We start from the raw sequence: 21,891 nt of genomic DNA, 5'->3' as shown, positions 1-21,891 counted from the left end.
CCTTTTTTTTTTTTTTTTTTTTTTTTTTTGACGGGGGGGAAATCTTTATGGATACCCCTGAGCCCAGGGAGACTCAGGGGTTATGTGGGGACTCTCCCTCCAGACTGGAGGGCCTACCCCACTAAAACCCCCCCCGGGTTTCCCTCTCGCCGGTTGAGTCGGCGCCGTGGGATCAGTGAACATTCACCACGACGCCGCCCGGCCGCCCTAGCTTACGCCAGGGCTCCCGCGCCAACGGAGGGGCGAGTCGGTTGTCCTCCGACCCGCCCCCCAGACGAGTGAGGCCGTGCAATGCAGACTCCGGAGTCCCTGTCCAGAGCCCGCTGGTCTCACTAGGGGATCAGGCGAGCAGCGAACTGCCTTCGCCTTCTCCCCGTACGTCTGCGCCGGAGCGGGTGCGCGTCCGTCGCGTCCTCGCGCACCCGCTCCGCGGCCTCCTTTTGCGACATAACCTCTGCGCAAAAGGAGGCCACCGCCTCCCAGGACTCCTCGCTATCGAGCATGGCGCGCGCCTGTGGCCTACCCTCTCGGTTTTATACATCAGCAACCTCACCAGACTAGTTCGCCTCGAAGTAATTGTTAATCGCCTGCCCTTTATATTATGGCAATAAAGCACTAAAAACTTTTGCTTTTTTAGTTTAGTCAGGCACTTTTACGTAAAATTTTCAATTGGGTATATTATTTTTTAAACTAATGTAGATATGAAGCGTATACCTTTAATTCGTGAAGGTAGGTAACAGGTAGCAATTATTGGTAATACATACTTCCTGAAAAATCTGCTCCCTTCATGCTGAACAAAGACGCGACCAGCTATCCTGACGTCAGAATGCCTGATCAAATTTTTTTTTAATTTCTCAGAATATATGATAAGTAGCAATTATTTAGAAAAGGTAGCAAATAGTAGCAAAAAGGTAGCAATTCTTGAATATACCACAGGCGACCAGTCATCCTGACGCTCACGTTTACTGTTGTTTCTTAGAACAAGAAATCTATTACGATATAGGAAATGGATTTGTTTTAAATAAAATCAAATAAGACTTAAGATGATAATGAAATGCCACCGTGGATAATATGAGTCGATATATTTAATTTGATTCAGTTACCAACAATAAAGTCGGCCATCTCAACAGGTACTCTGACACAGAAGATACTTTTTAAGTTTATAGAATGTCACGATGTTTGACCACCATGATATTCAATTAAGTTTGTATAATTATGAATAAATACAAAAATCCGTCGATCCGGCTGGATTCGAACCAACGTCTTCGAGCAAACGTGTTGTTGCAGATCTTTGTTTTGATTTTTAAACGACTTTTTTGCCGTACCGCCATCTGTGAGAAGTCTAGTTCTTCACTCAGCTAGGCACTTTTACAGCTACCAGCAGCTGACTACAGATGTCACTTTTATAATTATAATTAATAATAATATTTTTTTGTGAAATTGCTCCACTGAATTACAACAAGCACTTGGAAAAATTCGTAAGATCCTATTTTATACTATTGTTTATTCATTATAAGCAAGTAAACAAACTGACTTATAAATAAACAAACCATTATCGAACACTCAGAAAAAATCCCTTCGAGCCGGCCGGATTTGAATCGACGTCTTCTAGCATACCGTGTCAGACGCCAACTAAGCCACGGAACGAACCAGCGGATCTTACGAATTTTTATTTGTATTTGGTTTTTTCATCGACTTTTTAGCCGTAGCGCCATCTATGAGAAACCTTAAGTATTGGGTCATGCAGTTACATACCTTTATAGCTACCAGCTCTGGCTAGAGATGTCGCTATTCATTGTATTAAATTTTTTTATTCAATTGATATTCAATTATTTTTATGTGAAATTACTCTAGGATCGAATCAAAGGAATTTTTTCTAAGTGTTCGATCTGTGTATTAATAATTATAACAAACTAGTGAAATAATTTCACATAAAAATAATTGAAGATCAATTCAATAAAACATTTAAACAAGTCATTACTTTTTAAATTTTAATAATACTTAAATGTATAATATAACTCAATAAATATAAACTATGCCCAAATAGAAATATATATGCTGATCTAAAGTTCGTAGACGGCGCGGTCTGGCATTATTTCCAGGCGTTAAAAAAACACTAAAACAACATTGTTTCAATCAATTGTATTATTTATTATACTTCATTTTGTACTTTAGCGCATATGTAGGGTCCTACTATAAATAATGAACTTAAAAAGTGTTTATAAAAAAACAATCACTTAAAAATAAACGCTCTTAATTTAACGCTAGTATCTAGCTCTATAATAGGATGTGCGTAAGGTAAATAATTAACAAAAAGCTGATACTTAATTAAATCATTATTTGTTGCCACATCCATTTACTCCGGTCAAGTTCATCGGCGGTGCCAGCGACTAGACGCGGCTCAAAAATCTGTGTTCAAGTACTTCAAGTAACAAGTTGGCGTGATCGTCGACATTTTTTTTATTTAACGTAATACAAATTTAAATTTGTTATATATAACTCACCACAGTAGCTGCTCATCGTCTTGTAGGTATATTAAATAATCTTGACCTACTGACTTAATTTTTTCAATTGTATTACAATTTTAAGCAAAATACTCATTATAATTAATTGAATTCATTTCATCGTAGATCCGAAGAGGCACTTTTTTTTCACAGACTGAAGGGAAATAATAGCTAAATACTAATTTCGAAATGAGTTACATACTTTTATTACGTTACTATCAATATTGAAGAACCAGTTTGTATTGAATTACTGCGAAACTAGAACTCTTCTTTGTCTGGCCTTATTACTGTTTATTTTCAGTCAGCCCTCCTAGATCGCGAGCGTCTACACCCTTCGCATTCATATCTCTTTGGACGGTTCCAATCCAAGTGGTTTGGGGTCTGCCTGGACGTCTTTTGGCTGTTCAGTTTCTAGAGACACGATATTTTTTGGTCATATGGCTATCATCCCAACACATTACGTGGCCATATCAACGTAATGGGTTTTCTGCGAAACTCTACAGCCTTAAAGGAAAAAAGAAACGATTATTTAGTTGAAGCTTTTCTTAAACTAGTATATTTAGTGTTTATAAACACAGTATTTTTTAAGGATTCTAAGGCCCTTGTTGTGTATGAGGTGAAAATGTTGTGGCATAATGCGTTGCATATGGTGCGGTGTTACTTAATCTGTTGTATTATTATTGCCAATATAAATTAATGTAGTGATCGTTAGGTCTGGCTGCATCTTTACATCCTATCGTTTTTTAGATGAAAGAAATTGTATTGTGCTTTCATTCCGTCACCAGTGTCTAAAGGAGACGCCACACCGCAAGTGAAGCTAACTAAGTTAGCTTACTTCACTTCGCGAGCTCAGCTTAGCTCACGTAGTTGCATGCAAACCTAAGAAAATACGAGGCCGTAGTGAAGTGCTGCCACTTGTCGCTAGTCTTTCCCTGCCAAGGGGTGAAGGGTGACAGAGTTTACTTAGCTTACCGGGATTATTGGGTAGTTATTAGTTAAATCACGTAGTTCAGTTAACTCGGTTGGCTAGTTAGGTGTAGTCTTCGTCATTTTAGTAACATTACTCGGCTGACATCATACTGAATTTTATTTTAATAAACCAGTCCGGCAACGTGAATCTTTTAGGACCATCATCATTAATGCAGTTGTCAAGTATCAAGATACGACAAAATCCTGTTGAAGTAATGGCCATTACATTACATGTAATATATATGTATTATACATAAGTGGCATTAAATAAGATCTTACCGACAGATAAAGTGACAATTACCGATACCACAATTGAAGTAGGTACATATTGCAATACATAACAAAAGTGCTGAAGTTACCAATTTATGGAAAGTTTATCATGTGCCGACTAGCAATATTTTTGTATTAATTTAATTTCATATTAATTTTTGCTTATTGAACTGGAACTGGTCAAAGAACTGGCATTCATCACTATTATAGACAGACCTTGAATGATTTACTCTCAGTACGATAAAATAATGCTACATTTATAACATCATTAGAAACGCGTATTAAGTATGGTTTATAAATTTTTCATGTACTTACAGTTGATAACATTAATTTGCATAGATAACGCTTCACCGATATCGTTAAAATTGTAGTATGTCGCAATTTAACAGTAAACACGGGATACTTACAAATTACTGTGCATGTAGCTAATAATAATGAATAAACTCGTCCTTTTTTCAGGGAGTCCCAGCACTTAAAGAACAACCCAGTATCTGAAAGAGAACATCTTATGGACGAAGCGATGGTGCGGCGACACAAACACGTTTTCTTTGCGGATAAGTTTCAAGACTGCGTTAACGAACACGTCAGTTACCAGCCCCAAAAACATCAACTCGAACCTCTGAGTGCACCAAGATTGTTCGTCATCTACGATAATGTCGAAGCTAGTGAACCGGGCGATACATCCGATTACAGCGCTGTTCTGGACGCACCTTATTACAAGCTATGTGTTAAAGATTGCAAGGAACCTGGTAAGATTTGTATTGTGTTGTTGTGGAAATAAAAGAGTAGTTAATATCCCACATGAGTATTTGTATAAGCCTCCTATTTGTAAGAGTTTATACTTACGGTATATTTATTAACAATTTTTTTACAGGGTACGTTATGCTTCAGAAGCTAGAGGTATTGGCAAGCGTAGTCACAAAAGATGCTGATACATCTACAAGTGAAAGAAAAATTTCAGGAGACAGTCTATATTCAGAATCAGGGAAAGAATCTATAGAATCAGATGACTATCCCACTACAGGAAAAGGCGAAGATCTGTTGCAGAAGTTAGGATCGAAAATAATCAATTCGCGCAATGTTAAGGGATACATCAAAAGTAAAAACATTAAACTTAATAGCGATGCGGTAGAGCTTTCTGGACGAAGGCGTAGCGGTCCCATGAGACAAGTAAACTCACAAGTATCAAAAAGCCATATTTCTAACATAAAAACATTTAATAAAGCAAATACTGCACTTCTGGAAGACATTGATAAAGAAAATGTAAAGGCGGCAGAAAGTAGAGACAGTACAGTTGATTCGGATATGAAACCAAGGAAATCTATATTAAAAAATAATAGAAGGTTAAGTGGAACTTGGAAAGAACTTAAAACTAAAATAAAAATGAATACTGACAACACAACGGCTGAAGATACTGAAACTTCTGGTTATCGCTCTACCACCAGCAGCAAACTAAGTGAAACGGAATCCGATTACGGCTATTCTACTATAACAGAATCTACAACACCTAGGAAAGTAGAGCTCTATGCGACATCTAAATCTTCCTCTACTTCCGGAATTCTTCCTGATCAGTGCTGGTGCTCTGTACAAATGAAAGCGATCAAATTCGATAGTGATGATGAAGACGAAGAAACTGATGACTCCGAGTCTTCGTTATATACAACTTATCATTACTTGAGCTCTATACATTTCATGGAACATTTTCAAAATAACTTTATGGATATAGGGAAGGGATTGGGTATGACTAAAGAAGCCATTGTCAATGCATTGACACAAGGAGCTAGTATTTACTGCAATACTATGAAAAATGGCAATAAAGTAGGTTGCGAAATTTTTCCTGCTTTAATAGCTGCGTGGCCAAATGCCGCCAATCAGTGGATTATAAGAGAAAGAAAAATTACCCAGAACCCAAGAACAAATTTGCTGTATCAATGGCCTACGAAGAATATGGTTAATAAAGCCATAGGATTTGGGTGTTTGTTGATCCCTATCGGATTTAGACCAAAACGCGGAAATAATCCTAACCAAACAATGCAATGGAGGATTACATTTCCAGCGGCTGAACGATACTTGGAAAGCTATCTGGCTCATTGCCATGTCAGATGTTATTTATTCGCTTTGACTTTGCACAAAGCTTTCATGGAGAACAGAAAAGCGAAAATGGGAATTAACGCAAGTCATTTCAAAAATCATCTGTTTTGGCAATGCGAAGATAACTGTTTGAGATGGCCAGAAGACCGTCTAGGAGAAGCTCTAAGAATTTACCTGAAATCATTTTTCGCTCACTTTGGACATGCCAAATTCCCCAATTACTTTATCGATACTTGCAATGACTTCAAAAGCATACCTAAGCCTGAATTGGCAAAGCATCGAAAACAGCTTCATGAGATTCTAGAAGCACCAGTGATGCACCTACTGTATGCACTTGATAAAATAAAGTACACGAAGAAAGAGTTTTATCCGGTTTTTAAATGTAAACAGTTATATAATATACTGACATGCAAGAACCCACTGCGTATTATCAATCCCAATATACCACAACAGATAGTACATCGTCTAGATAGTTCAGACAGTGAAGAAGACGCTACAAACTTACATGATAAAACCAAGGACAAGCAATATTTATGGGGAAGAAAGAAGCAGCAGCGCTTGGCTGTTCAGAGAAGAATGAACAACATGAAACAAAAGCCTTTAAAACAATTACAGGAGATGAATCGAATGGTAAGTTTTTAATCTTAGCTAACTGGTTTTCCTCGAGGTTTGATATTAAAAGTTGATTTGAAATACGTAAAGGAACCATTTTCTTTTATCTTTCAGTTGATATTACCGCAAAAAATGGAAACGGAACGTCGACCACTGGTTCTCGAATTTTTCATTTCTCATTTTATTGCTATGGCTCGTTCCAGTGAAAAGTTTGAAGCCATTAAACAAGCAGTCATCTACTTGGAGCAGGCTCAACGACTGTGTATTTTGTTAAAAGAAGAACCAGGACATGAAGATAACGCCAATGAGTTCCAGGATGTCATTCAGGACAAATTAGCGGATTGCCAGAGAAAGTTGGTAAATCAGAGTGGATTCAAATTACCGCCAAGAGAAAGTCAAATTGAGAGATCACCTATGAAACCGATTATAAAGGTTCGCCCAAGATATCAGCAGATAGTGGCTCAAGTAAGTGAGTCACCGACAGAAAATGCTGGTATATCGGAATTTACGTTTGTGGATGTCCACACCGAGAATTTAAACGGTTCAAGCAAAATTCGGTTTGATGATATTGCAGAAGAATCGAAGTTGTAATGAATAATTTTAAAAGGGCTGAGCAATAAATCTATTGACGTAATAATTTTGCCGAATCTCTCTGTAGGTAAAATAAGTTAGGTAACGCTTTTTGAATACGAAATTTAAAGATGGAATTAAAATTTTAATAAATCATATGCACTTAAAAATACCAGGCATTTCATAAACAAGTAATAAATTTTTAATATTCGTATATTTTTAAGATAGAGTTGTATATAATATCGCGTTATAATATAATATCTCAGTATTGTTTGTTTACATAATATGCTAAAAAGAATTCTGTACGTTTTTATATTACGTAAATATAGTTTGTAACAATATACTCGATGGTAACAGTTCATTGGATAATGCAGTTGATGTATGTCTCATGGCCAAAACGTAGTTAACAAAATAAACGTTATTTTAGTATAAGATGGTGTTTCACAGTATGTTTTACAAATAATTTATCCAAAAACTCATTAGAGAAAGCTTTTATCACACTAGAGGGTTGACGCCAGCAACCATGGCAAGTAAGGCCATTCGTACATACATTCCGTATTCCGCTTGTCTAAAATAAGCGGCACGAGGGTCTGAGTCGAAGTCAGCTGAAATCTCGTCAACCCTAGGTAATGGATGCATTACCACCATACGACGTCGGGCTCGCGTCATGAGTTGTGGTGTCACTACCAGCAATCCTCGTGACTGGAAATTAGAAAAATAATAATTAAAAATAATTGTATCACAATGTGGTCTGTGGTCCGTATCTTTACCACGATTGAATGCGTTTACTTATGTATGAAATGTGTAAAATATCTGCTGAAATAACTTATTTTTATTGAATCTTAATGTGATGTTTTATTTATACAAGGTCAAAGAAAAAGTTCGTGGCGTTTTTACCAAAAGTCGATTTTTAAGTGGCAGTTTTCTAAAAACTCAGGAAGACTGGCATATTTCATATTAAGATATCACTAAATTTGACAAAAAAACAACTTTAAAACATTTTCATAAGGATACAAAAAGAGACTTCGATGTTTGTGTACTTCATGAAACAACAGTGAAAAATTTAATGGCCCGAATTAACATCTATGAATCGCAGCTGAAACGAAACGAAATTGAGCCGTTTTGAAGAGATTGATGATGGGCGATGAAAAGTGGATCACATACGACAATAATGTGCGAAAAAGATCGCGGTCCAAGATGAATGAAGTTGCACAAACGGTGGCAACGAATTGACGCCACGTTTTGTCTTTGCTGAGACTGGAAGGGAATCGTGCATCACTAGCGGCTCCAACCTCGTCAGATGATTGATTCCACTGTCTACTAACAACAACTAATGCAATTGCGCAACTGAGATAAAGCGGTCAGAGTTAACCAATAGGAAAGGCGTCGTTTTTTATCAAGACAATGCCAGACCATGCATACTCGTATCTTTAATGCCTAGGCTAAAATTGATAGAGTTTGGTTAGGAAGTTTTGATTCATTCATCATATAGCGCGGACCTTGCCCCTTCCCACTACCATTTGTTTTGACCTCTGCAGAACTCTCTTAATGGTCTGAAGCTGACTTCAAAATAAGCCAACAAAAATCACTTGGTTACAGTTTTTCGCTCAGAAATCCCAGAAGTTTTACAGTGATGGCAAAATAGTTTTATCAGCATAATGGCAAAAGTTGGAAAAACGGCACATATTTGTTTCATAAACTTTAATAACAGTTTAAGAAAAATGTGTTAGATATTTAGTGAAAAACGCCACGAACTTTTTCCTTGACACTTATTTTAACATTTGACATAATAAACATAATTTTAGCAAAAATAAATATTTTCCTTACCTGTTCATACTGTTCTTGACTGTCAAATCTTTCCCGCTGTATTCTTGTCATATAGAGAACGTGAGTATCGGCGAGTACATCTTCTAATCGATCAAATATTTTTTGGGATATGCCTCTGCTAGCAACGTATTCCATAATGTGCTTCGGCATTCCGAGACCTGGTGGGCTTACATACTGTAATTGTACTTGGTATAATGTGAGAAGGCGAGCCAAAGAGTGCACTGTACGACCATTCTTCAGATCTCCAACCATAGTTATGGTCAGGCCGTTGACAGTACCGATTTCTTCACGAATTGTAAACACATCTAATAAAGCTTGAGTAGGGTGTTCTCCAATACCATCTCCAGCATTTAATACTGGTTTACGGCAATGACGGGACGCTCGCTAAAAACAACCTTTTTGTTATTTGATTTACATGTCAATATTCAAATAATGCTTAATCAATACTGATCAGTAATACTTACGGCAACTGCACCCGGTTCTGGATGACGCAATACTACGACGTCAGCATAAGTGGCCAATACAGCAACGCTGTCTTCCAAAGTCTCACCCTTTTTAGCAGACGAGCTGGTAGCATCTGTATGGATCACCGATCCGCCAAGTCTCTGCATAGCAGCTGCAAAACTACAACTTGTACGCGTACTAACTTCATAAAATATCGAAGCCATGAGTTTTCCTCTCATTATATCATCTAAAAGACGACCTTTGCTTACACTTGTCTTCATGAATTGCGCGAGGTTAAATATGTCGTTTAAAGTTTCTTTATTAAAAGAGTCGACGGTTAAAATGCTTTTACCGAATAAATCGCTACGCTGACGCTGAGTAGTTATTTGTGGTTGAGTATAGTAGGATGAGCTGTCACATCTTTGTCTTACACCTGGTTGTGGTAATGGAGAAATGCTTCTCATTCCAGCTGCTTCATTAAAGTGGACATTCAATTTTGCTTGTCCTTCAGGTTTCGACTCAATATGATCCAATTCTCTGAGATCCAAGTCACTGAGCCGTAGCTCTCCAGATGAGTGCAAATCTAATGCTGAGCTAGGGCGGCTAGATTCTTTTTCAGTTTTTTCAATACGATATGTCAGGAATGTTTGTTTCTTAGGGATTGGCCAATCGCGAACATTCTGACCGAATCCAGGAGGTACCAAAACTTGTCCTTCTACGTAAGCTATTTCACCTCGTAGCGTCACACGGTGGACTGCACCACAAATGGTCATTCCTGCAAACGGAGTCCATTTTGATTTCGTGAATTCCATTGATGTCGGAATTGTCCACTCATAATCCATATCCACTTCTACATAAGTATTAGGTTGCTCAGGCAAGTTGAAAATTCTACGAGGATTTCTATGAAATTTGTTGATAAGATCTTCCATAGTTAGGCGTCCTTCATGTACAGCGTTCAGCAACAATGGCAATATTGTTTCAAGTCCTGGGAAGCCAGGCGGTGGTCTTTCAGAATCTTTTTCTTCAACTGAATGTGGGGCGTGGTCTGTGGCAAACACATCAATGACATCCATATTTTTCCAAAGCTCAGCTTGATCTTCAGGACTACAAAGAACTGGACGCACCTCAGCTCGACCTTTTCCAATCCTATCAATATCATCCGTACTTAAAAACAAATGTTGAGGACATACTTCACAGGTAACTTTTAGACCACGTTCTTTCGCGGCTTTGATAATCAAAATTTCTTCCTTTCTTGCGACGTGACAAATATGAACAGGTCGATCCAACAACGAAGCCATCAGAATGACGGCACCAGTCTTTTCACGCTCAGCGTGTGCACAAACAGGCATTTTCTTAGGCCAATTTTGAAGATGTTTCTGCCACACTGTCATGTCATCTAATTTTAAGGTGGTGAATGTTTCGTTAAGATACATTTTCAATGCTGCAGCTTGAGCTGCTACTTCAGATACGGTGTCAAAATTTGTTGAAGATGCTCCCATATATAGACTATAATCGCATCGAGCGCTTACTCGTGCTAGTGTTGATACATAATCGTACGCAGTTCGATCTACCACCGGAGGATTTGTATTCGGCATTGCACAGATCATCGTTATGCCACCAGCGAGTGCGGCAGCAGTACATGAGGCAAAATCTTCTTTGTATGTTGCTCCGGGTTCTCGAACGTGAACATGCACGTCAATGAATCCAGGTAACTTTATGATGTTGCGAGAAGTCATGCAGTCCGTATGTGTTTTCATGGGAGGTACTCCACCACATTGAAGCATAGCCTGTTGCGGTATAATGTTATTAGTTTTTTACACATCACACACTTCTACCTTACATAAGGGACATCTTTATGTTCAATAATACAACACTTACCTTTACCAAAAGTTTGGCACATTTAACATCTGTTACTAAAGGAACAGCATAGTCGACGGCCAAACGACGCGTACGGTAACCATGCGTTGTGAAAGAAGAGACTCGTCGAGCTCCTCCCCGCATCGGTAGGTTTATGACGAGATCAAGCTGGCGACGAGCCATGAAATCCGCTAAGTGCATTAGTTCTCCATCTGATCTATCATCTTCTGGATCTCCGATATGATCAAAAGTCCATTGGACACTTTCAACCTGCAAAATAATGCAATATATTATGCACTTTTTCCATTCAAATTAATACCTATTTTCCTGTACTGAATGCCATAAAAAATATAAACCTCAACACCGTGTTCTGTGTAGAAATCTCCTGTACCCATACTGGCGTATAATTTGTATCCCATTTTGTGTAAAACTCTTACACTCGGCAATAATTCCATTTTGTGCTGAAATAAAACAATAAAGTTATGACATTATAATGCGAATTCGAATAATTATACAAGTCGTTAATGATGATACAAAGTTACCTACCTTAAAAGTACCGACAGAGAGCAGTATCGCCTTCTTCGGTATTCTGAAACCTGTACTCATTAATGATTTCAGATACGCTTCATATCGATTTTCTCCAAAACATGCCACTTCTCCGGTAGATGCCATTTCTACTCCCAATGTAACATCAGCACCGGCTAATCTGGAGAACGAGAACTGTGGCACTTTCACGCCCACTTTTCCGCAACCAGTCATAACATCTATAGGTTCAACAGGTATACCCATAATTACCTTAGTTGCCATTGCTACAAAATCGTGATCAAGTGTTTTAGATACAAATGGGAACGATCGAGATACTCTGACGTTACATTCGATTACCTTCAGCTCATTATCTTTAGCTATTAATTGCATGTTGAATGGTCCAGTAACGTCAAGCGTCTCGGCAATGATTCGAGCTATTTCTTTTATTTTATCCAAGGTTTCATTGTTAATATCTTGTGGTGGTGTAACCAAGGTGGCATCACCAGAGTGAACGCCAGCATTTTCAACATGCTCCGACACAGCCATACATAGAATGACTCCATCGGCAGCAACTACGTCTACATCAATTTCCTTTGCATCCATAATAAATTTTGATATAACCACTGGATGTTCTTTACTCACTAGACTTGCTGATTTTAAATATGTTTCAAGTTCTTGATTTGAGTAAGCGACATTCATGGCAGCTCCGCTCAAAACATATGAAGGTCGTACAAGACACGGGTATCCTACTTCTTCGCAGAAGCTAACAGCATATTCAAGATTTGTAAGTTCTTTCCACCTTGGTTGCAAAATACCTTTACGATCCAACATTCTGGAAAATTTAAACCGGTTTTCAGCATTATCCACCATATCGGGAGATGTACCCAATATTCTTGCTTGTTGCCTGTGCAAATCCATTGCAATATTATTAGGAAGTTGTCCTCCCATGGATAATATGACACCGTCAGGACTTTCAAGATTATAAATGTCCATCACGACTTCGAAAGAAATTTCTTCAAAGTATAACCTATCGCTCATATCATAATCGGTACTGACAGTTTCAGGATTATAATTTACCATAATGGTTTTTTTGCCTTGATTTCTCAATTCTCTCAAGCATCCTACTGCACACCAATCGAATTCAACTGAACTTCCGATTCTATATACACCTGAGCCTAATACCATAGTAAAATCACCCGGGAAGTTTATGTCATGTGTAATCCCGTTATATGTTAGGTACAGGTAATTGGTCGAAGCGGGCCATTCGGCTGCAACTGTATCAATTTGCTTTACAACTGGGGTAATTTTAAATTCTTCCCTCTGTTTACGAACAGCCAGTTCAGTACTTTTTATAGCACTGGCAATTTGTTTGTCAGAAAATCCAATTTGTTTCGCTTTCTTTATTATATCGAAAGTAATTAATCCAGGATTCACAGCCTCAAGTACCTTATAGTAATCAATAATGTTTTTTAGTTTAACAAGAAACCATTTGTCAATTTTAGTTAATTCGTAAAGTTTGTTTATGGAGTAGCCTTGTTTTAGAGCAGCTGCCAAAACAAACATACGTTTATCAGTTGGTTCTCTGAGCTCATTTTCATTAACCTTTTCAATGTTAGGATCGAAGCCAGTAACATTTTCATCAACCATTCGCAGAGCCTTTTGGAATGCTTCCTCAAAACTCCTGCCGATCGACATAACTTCACCTACGCTTTTCATTGAGCTACCAATTTTGGTGCTTACTCGGTTGAATTTTGCTAAATCCCATCTTGGAATTTTAACAACGCAGTAATCCAAACTTGGCTCGAAACATGCTGTAGTAACTCCGGTCACTGAGTTCTTGATTTCGGGTAATGGGACACCAAGAGCTAGTTTAGCTGCAACATACGCTAGAGGGTATCCGGTAGCTTTACTAGCTAAAGCGGAACTTCTTGACAATCTTGCATTCACTTCTATGATATAAAATTCTTCTGAATTGGGATTAAGGGCATACTGTATATTGCACTCACCAACAATTCCAAAGTGCCTAATAACTTTAATAGCTGTGTTACGAAGCATGTAATATTCTCGATTAGACAACGTTTGGCTTGGAGCTACAACAATTGATTCTCCCGTATGAATTCCGAGTGGATCCACGTTTTCCATGTTACATACCGTGATACAGTTATCAAAAGCATCTCTAACAACTTCATACTCTACTTCTTTCCAACCTTTTAAAGATTTGTCAATAATAAGTTGTTCTGAGTGTGACAAAGCTTGGTGAGCGAGCGCCTTCAACTCTTCTTCATTGTTTGCGAAGCCTGATCCTAAACCTCCAAGAGAAAAGGCAGAACGTGCCATCACCGGATATCCAATTTGTTTTGCTGCAGTAAGCGCTTCTTCAACTGTAGACACCGCTGCACTAGGAGCTACTTTTTCCCCAATAGCGTTAATTTTTTCAGCAAATATTTTTCTGTCTTCTGTATCTACTATAGACTGAATAGGTGTTCCTAAGACATTCACATTATATTTTTGAAACACTTTTGACTTTTCCAGTTCCACGCCGCAATTTAAGGCAGTTTGTCCACCAAAAGTGAGTAAAACACCTGTAGGTCTTTCAGCTTTAATAACTTGTTCCACATATTCCGGGGTTATGGGTAAGAAATAGACTTTGTCGGCTAAACCTTTTGATGTCTGCACTGTGGCAATATTAGGATTTATAAGAACAGTTTGAATTTTCTCCTCTTGCAGAGCTTTTACACCCTGAGAACCCGAGTAATCGAATTCTCCCGCCTGGCCAATAGAAAGGCCCCCAGAGCCAAGAATCAACACTTTTTTTGGCCTTTCTGGCAATTTTGGCGTAAAGGTCAACAGTTCAGTGATTTTTTGGTCAACTACGTAGTCTTCTTTGTTTTTGTAAGACTTCACTGAATTAATGAATATATCGAAAAGACATTCTAGATCAGTGGGACCAGCAGTATGTTCTGGATGAAACTGGACGCTGAAATATGGCAAAGATTTGTGAATGATTCCTTCGTTTGTCCTATCATTCTCATTGGTAAATAGTATCTTCCAATCTTGTGGCAAACTGTTGGTATCTACCGCAAATCCGTGGTTCTGTGATGTCATGAAGCATCGTCCTGTACCATTGTGTGTACAGGGTAGGTTAAGGCCACGGTTACCGTAACTGAAAATTAAAATCACAGTAAATCAATACACAAGTAACTACATAAGTCTATATCTACTGTTACTTCGGAGTGTTACAATGATACGCTCAAAAATTTGCCTGTGAAATTTACCTTGTTTTGTATGTTTTGCACCCGATAGCTGTTGATAACAATTGATGTCCAAGACAAATGCCGAATACTGGTTTTATTATTGTTTTTTCATTGACAATTGCTTTTAAATTTTCAACAACTTTTTTGCAAACTTCAGGGTCACCAGGACCGTTGCTGATGAAGAGACCATCGAACTGTTTCGGATCCAATTTGTGATCCCACGGCACCAATATCACTTTGGCGTTCCTCTTCACTAAGCATCGAATTTGATTGTACTTAAGACCGCAGTCCACAGCCATTATTGTTACATCCCCATTGGGATTAAAAACTTTTATTTCCTGAAATTGTTTAAAAATTCTTGTTAATAACATGAAATTCGTCTCTTTACATTAATGTGATGTAAATCAGCAGATATAATATGCCTTCACGTATGGTTAGGTTTTAGACAATGTCAGTGCAATAATACGATCGATTATAATTGGTGTATTTAACAACAGTAAAATAAGTATTTAGTAACAGTAAAATAACACGATACTGCAGATAAGCTAAGTACCATTGAAAGGAACGCAAGTAGGTTTAAATATCATTGTTTGCGGGAAAAAAGACTAACCTTTACAGAAACTTCAGCGACCAGGTTCCTCTTGTTAGGATCCGAAATTGATCTCATTGGTCCCAACGGTGGTACACCCTGAATTATCCTACCCAAAGTAACACCTTCACGTAGACGGAAGGTCAGTGCCCGAGTGTCAATGTTACAGATGCCGGGTACACCGTGTGCTGCTAACCAAGCGCCTAGTGACCTGCGTGCACGCCAGTGACATGCGCGACTACTAACTTCCCCTACTACGAGACCCGCTGCCCATATGCGGTGAGATTCAAACCATCTGTAGGGAAAACATGGTATCAGTTTGCTAAAAGGTACATTTAGTAATCTACTTATGCAGTTGCTGTGCTAGGACAGTAAGCGATAATTAAATTACTTTGAACCGTGAAATTGTGCCATTGGTATTGACTTTTGAAATCTTTTCGTGTTGTAGTGCAGTTAAAAAAACAGTTCTTTAAAATCGTCTCAAAACGCGCCAGCTCGAGAGGCAGACGTACTCGTTAGCCATTGGTGATATCGGTTAACTTATGAATACTGGATGAGGTCCCGGGTTTGATTGCCTGTTGGACCAATTTAAGAAAAACCTTTTTGAATTAGTCATTTTCGCTACGCATTACGCTGATACTCCTGGTACAGATAATTTCCCAGTTTGAGATCAGATCTCATTGTTACTTTATTATTATTGTAACTAATATCACAGAACACGTACCTGGGTAGTCTATGCTCATCCTGTTCTTTTTCGTCCGGCACGCCGTAGTTGCCCACTAGTGGATATGTGAGAACCAACAACTGAGCGTGGTAGGATGGGTCAGTGAGGGACTCTGGATACCCCACCATACCCGTTTGAAATACTGAAAAAAAATTACGCAACCGAAACATTAAAAATAAATATCAAATGAGAAGTCCACTAACAAACTGCGTTAAGTGCGTGGAAAAAAAAGCTATAAACTAAAAAAAAAAAATTATTGTTCCGAAAACGGATTTTGAAATGGTACTTTTTTAATTATCTGAAAATTGTGATAAAAAAGAGATAAAAAAGTTGAAGAAACAAAATCACAGTATTAAACTTTTTCCTAAATTTCCATTTAAAAATTAAACATAGAGTTTAGCAACAGTAATCTTAAAATAAATCGTTTTGTAATTGTTCAGAATTAACGTATCTAGTTTTGCAACAAGATTATGTTAACATGGCTAGTTTTGTTATTATAATAGTAAAAAATATAATTTGAATCCAATTTTAGTTTTCCTTTAGACGTCGACAACCATCAATGTGTGTTCATTATCTGTAATTTCTTCTTCTTCAGTCAGATTTGATTGTACGTCCGGACCGCCCGATAATATGAGTATACTATTCAACCAATTAAACCAATCTTCTCCGAAATTTTTGACGATCAACTTTTTAATAAATGAACACGAGTGAGGTCCCTCGTGTTCATTTATTAAAAAGTCGCATCGGATGACAAAATAATAAACAAAATAACGGATTTTGCACGAGTTTATAGTCAATAGAGAAGCGTTTGCAGGTTGACGACAAAATGGCAACTTTTGAAAGTTTACAACTAAGGTAATATTTAGGGCGATTCGCTCTGGACCTTTTGGAGGGAAAAGTGTCGTTTTTATTTTGACTTTCAATTATTTTGTGAAATCTAGTTTAAAGTGGAATAGGATAGTGCTATTGTGCCTTAATCGAAGATTAAAACGCGAAATTATACGAATCTCGAACTAAAATACCCGTATCGGCCCGTTTTAAGGAATCCCGAGTCAATCCAAGCACGCCGCCTCAAATTGCCTATCCTCTTTGTGGCGGCCATATTTACAGAGACATAATTAAACTTCATGTTTAGGCTGACGGCTTTGCCAAAGCCTTAATAAATAAAAAAAAATAATAATATTTAGGACTATTTTCTTCGAAAAATGCCAATTGAACCGAAACTAAATAAGATATTAAAAAAACCCCTATTAGAGGGGGTTGTAGATTTCCATTTGCTAATTTCAGGTATCTTGATAACTTAATTTCGCTAAAAATGTTAATTACGTTAATTATGATAAGGAGAATAGATTAGGTGTCACGTACCGACTTCTCCATCGACTCCAACAGGAGCACCGAAGCTGCGACCTTGGAATACAGTTCCGTCGGCCAGCACCAGACAGCACGGCGGACCTACTTCGCAGTTCAACTCCTCTGCTGTCATTTTACTAAAAAGAAAACATAACGTCTATTAAAAGCAACATTTATTTTGTTCCAATGTTCTGCATAATAATTTTTCGGAATATTTAGGAAAATTCCGACAAAAAGAAATACATATTACGGGATCCTAAAACTATCGCATACACTCTTTGTGTAGTTCTAAGTATAAGCTTTTTCTGACTCAACTTTTATGTCATAATTAGAAAGAAGAACAAAGAAAATTCAACAATGGCCTCTGGCTAACAACTAAAGTAAGGTTATTTACTCGATGCATTTCGGAACCCTAAAAACCGTATCAAGATTCTTCAAAACAATTACTTGTTACAAATGTATTCAAAGTCGTATAAATGATTCGTGATTTCTAAAATTACGGGATGAAAACGTTGTGATTATCTATCATTCCGGTATTTCAGAGTGCAGTATTATCTACTCTATGTGTAACCTCACTAATTTTCTTTGAAGTTTACGTATATATACTTAACATATTCCGATATTATTACCTGCTAATGTTTAAATGTCGCACTCTTTTTTATTTTAAGGAGGACTGGTAAAAATGTGTCAAACATGCTGAAGATGATGACCTTCTTTTCTTGATTTTCAAGTCATAATCAATGACTTGAAAATCAATTCAGAAAGCTAAAACCTGTACCTAAAAGTTGAAATTTAGAAAACTTATCTTAATAATTCTAATTACGTGTGTTAAGTAATTGTTTGTAGTTTGGCGAGAGGTAGTCTTTTGCAAAATGAATACTTGAAGAAAAATATATTTTTTTGTAGGATTTTATCTAAATATTCCGAAAAACTGGTGGTTGCAACAACGCGTTGCAAAGTTTAAACAAACATAGTGTACCTACCTATTCCAAATAACGTTAATTATTAATGTACTTATGTGATTTCCATAATCTTTTACTTTAACTACTTTTAACTGCCTCCGTGGCCGAACGGTTACCATACCGGACTGCCACGCAGAGGTCCCCGGGTTCGATTCCCGGGCCGGGAGAAATATTTGTATGGCCTACATTTATTTCTCTCGTGAGTTTGGGTGTAATTTGTGGTTGTCTATGTGTGTGTCCATGGCACCCGCGACACAGGGTTTCCCTAGTGCGGGGCTATGTTGAGTGTGTGCGTTATTATTATTATTATAATCCCGAAAAAATTGGGGGAATTTTAAACGTTTTAAAGTAGTCTCCACTTTCTGTCTCTGTTCCTCGAAGTTTCGGTAAAAATACTCTACCAAGACCGATTACTGGTTATCACACATAAATGTTGATGAATATTTATAACATTTTGTCTATTTGTAATGTTTAAGTAATCGTTAAGTTAAAGATTAATTAATAAAACAGATAATACGGTAAAAAAATTGTGTACCATTTTAATAAATAGTTAACACTTAGGTTCGAACATCGCCTCCAGAGTAACGGAATAAAATCCGTCAATGCAAAGCTTGACATGCCGCTGTCTATACTTCTAGATAAATCAACCTAGACGTAAATATAAGAGCTTTAAGGCTCAGCTAAGGTTACACATGGTGACTTCAGCAGCGACTCAAACGCGCTACAAAAGTTTTCACCAGTTTTGCAAATTGAAATTTTCAACTAGGACACATAGAAATGACGTTTATTATACCAATTTCAAAATTGCGTAATAATTTCTGATCAAACAAACGTTGTTTAAGCTTAAGGCATTTAATACTTAAGATTCGATACTAACTCAGTGCGAATTCAATTTTTTCCCTTACTAATACGGTTTATTTTGCTTAGGTTGCATTGCAGGGACACTGGCTTTATTTCAGAATTAATTTGTTTTACAAACGAAATTAAAACCATTTGAAAAATGTATATCTCGTACAGTATACGTGTTTTATTTAGTTCAGTTGCCATAAAAAAATCGTTGGTATATATAAAGTACCTATTATATTATACCTATCACAGTACATTTACTCAAATATTTTATATGCCCGTAAAAATATACATAATTACAATAAGAAAGAAGATATCCATAATATTAACCTTAGAGCTAAGTCCAAACTCATGGTACCACGATTTCGTTTAACCAAGGTAAACAACTCTTTTATGGGGAACTGTATACGTTTTTACAATAAGATTCCGGAGCATATATTAAGTTTATCATTTCCTAAGTTTAAAAACTACATTAAAAATATTTTGATCGAAAAATCATATTACAAAATTGAAGACTACGTGTTAGATAAAGATGTATGGAAAGACGACATGGCTCCAGAATCCACAGAAATTTGATTCAAATTGTATTCCATAGCATTTAAGTTTATTTGAAAAGAGCAATCCCTAGAGTTTCTTGCTCGTTCTTCTCAGGGAGGTCAGCGTAGTGAACGAGCAGTACCTTAAATGTGACGTTTTCAAGTGTAAATTTATTTTACCTATGGAATAAATCATCTTTGACTTTGACTTTGACATTAAATACAGCGCTTTTCTTGTAAAATTTCGAGGTAAGTTTGTGCTTTCTTTCTATCGTGAAAATTGTCAGGAATTGTGTTTTTACACCATATGGTAATCGGTGTGTATCATCAGTTTTACTATATATTTTTTCCAAAGTGATTAATTTAACACTTTCAGTGTTACGCGGAAACAGCCAAAGCCATTTGGGGTAGTATACATTCATAAAGTGCAAGGCTTACGTGTCCGGGAGTGTATTGTGCATAATTTCTAATTTTACCCTAACACTTATAACAATAGACGAATAACCGAATTTGGGATCCAGCTAGACGGCGCAGTCAAAAATACTTCAAGCTAGACACTAGTTTTGGACCGTTATTATCGCAAAAGACAGAGTAGAATTTGAACCTTAAAAGCCAAGCTTGACGTGGTCTTGACCTTGTACGCTAATGTAATTGTATGACTCAAGCATTTTTATTGCTTCAATCGACTCAAATTGTATAAAGCTGAATAAACTTTTGTTTATTAATTGAGCATAGATAACAAATAATTAAGAAACTCAAAACGTAACATAGATAGGTATAAATTAAAAATCCATACTGTAGGTAACTATAAAAACCTGCCACATCTTTTCCTTTCCTTAGTCGATTCTTTATGTAATATTGGTTGTGTGGAATAGATGTCCATGTTTAGTTATAAAATATATTTGTATATAAAGCTGAGGGTCTTGTAGCCAAAGCTGAATAAAAATGAACGAATGACACTTTACGGCGAAAAAAACTGAAAATACATCTAGAACCGTAGAGGGAGATTTTATTTTCCTTCTACATCTAGAAACTGGAAATTTCGATCCTCTAAGTCTAGAACACATTTTTACTAACACTAGAAATTATAGTTATTCCGCTCCGCTTTTAGCAAAACCATTATTAGTGTCATATCAAGTAATTTTAATTCTTTTTTTCTAAATTGTCATTATTTTTATTTTCAACGAATTTCAATTCATAAAGATATAACATTATCATAACAAATTGATACGTGAATAGTTGGGAGATTTAGATTTTAGATTATAGTAATAATTATATTATATTATTGCCGAGAATAATTTCCTTGTAGGTATTATTATCGGCAAAGAAGAACAATAATCGATTTGTTTTTAATATGTCAAGTGATGGGATGAACAAGTCGTGCGCTTGAAGATTTGCGACACTGTTACCTATAACAGTTACAGTGCTACTTAGTGTTTTAAATCGCAATGATCTCTCAGAGTCTCTCAGACTGCCACTGCGTCCGTCATCTTGAGACATAAAGCTGACAAGTTTCCTTCAAAATCGGAACGCAGTTATGCTGACTTTATAGTTTGGCGGCAAAAATAGGTATAGAGGCACTACTTCCCTGGACGAATTCTTTCACAAGTAACTCTACTCCTACTATAATAATATTTAGAAGTTCGTATTAGTCCAGTCTATTATAAAGTACCTTTTATAACATATTAGTAAATAAATTCGTTATTTGCTTCTCATAAGTATTCTTTGTCGGCTGCGTCTTCACTAATCATACCGCAAAACGGTTTTGAAAATAAAAAAAACTAATTTTTAGACCCCGAAAACATAATTAGAACACATGAAACTTCTGTGTAACTTCTATGTAATATACTAAATTATAATTATTCTGACTTCTTTGGCTGGATAACAGTGTGGCGCACTGTTTCCACCCCCGCTTATATAATAGGGGTTAAAGTATGAAATTGCCGATTTGTACTGAAAAT

At 36.9% G+C, this 21,891-nt stretch overlaps 2 protein-coding genes across 2 annotated transcripts in view; one reads left to right on the top strand and one right to left on the bottom strand.

The window, feature by feature from the left end:
• Nucleotides 1-7,385, top strand: part of LOC113237548 — a 12,716-nt gene extending 5,331 nt beyond the window's left edge. The window contains exons 2-4 of the mRNA XM_026474093.1: nucleotides 4,203-4,492; nucleotides 4,618-6,464; nucleotides 6,561-7,385. Of these exons, the coding sequence (XP_026329878.1) occupies nucleotides 4,203-4,492; nucleotides 4,618-6,464; nucleotides 6,561-7,037 (2,614 nt within the window). The 3' untranslated portion in view covers nucleotides 7,038-7,385. The remainder of the gene's footprint in view (nucleotides 1-4,202; nucleotides 4,493-4,617; nucleotides 6,465-6,560) is intronic.
• A 78-nt stretch (nucleotides 7,386-7,463) lies between these two features.
• Nucleotides 7,464-21,891, bottom strand: part of LOC113237547 (CAD protein) — an 18,825-nt gene continuing 4,397 nt past the window's right edge. Inside the window, exons 2-11 of the mRNA XM_026474091.1 lie at nucleotides 17,602-17,723; nucleotides 16,237-16,378; nucleotides 15,534-15,807; nucleotides 14,945-15,261; nucleotides 11,691-14,832; nucleotides 11,501-11,605; nucleotides 11,166-11,414; nucleotides 9,308-11,074; nucleotides 8,844-9,227; nucleotides 7,464-7,718 (exon numbers count right to left, since the gene is read on the bottom strand). Of these exons, the coding sequence (XP_026329876.1) occupies nucleotides 7,512-7,718; nucleotides 8,844-9,227; nucleotides 9,308-11,074; nucleotides 11,166-11,414; nucleotides 11,501-11,605; nucleotides 11,691-14,832; nucleotides 14,945-15,261; nucleotides 15,534-15,807; nucleotides 16,237-16,378; nucleotides 17,602-17,719 (6,705 nt within the window). The 5' untranslated portion in view covers nucleotides 17,720-17,723 and the 3' untranslated portion in view covers nucleotides 7,464-7,511. The remainder of the gene's footprint in view (nucleotides 7,719-8,843; nucleotides 9,228-9,307; nucleotides 11,075-11,165; nucleotides 11,415-11,500; nucleotides 11,606-11,690; nucleotides 14,833-14,944; nucleotides 15,262-15,533; nucleotides 15,808-16,236; nucleotides 16,379-17,601; nucleotides 17,724-21,891) is intronic.

The sequence above is a fragment of the Hyposmocoma kahamanoa genome, unplaced genomic scaffold (assembly GCF_003589595.1).
Source record: "Hyposmocoma kahamanoa isolate Upper Pololo Valley unplaced genomic scaffold, ASM358959v1 93, whole genome shotgun sequence".
NCBI lineage: Eukaryota > Metazoa > Arthropoda > Insecta > Lepidoptera > Cosmopterigidae > Hyposmocoma > Hyposmocoma kahamanoa.
This window is presented reverse-complemented; position numbering and strand designations above follow the sequence as displayed.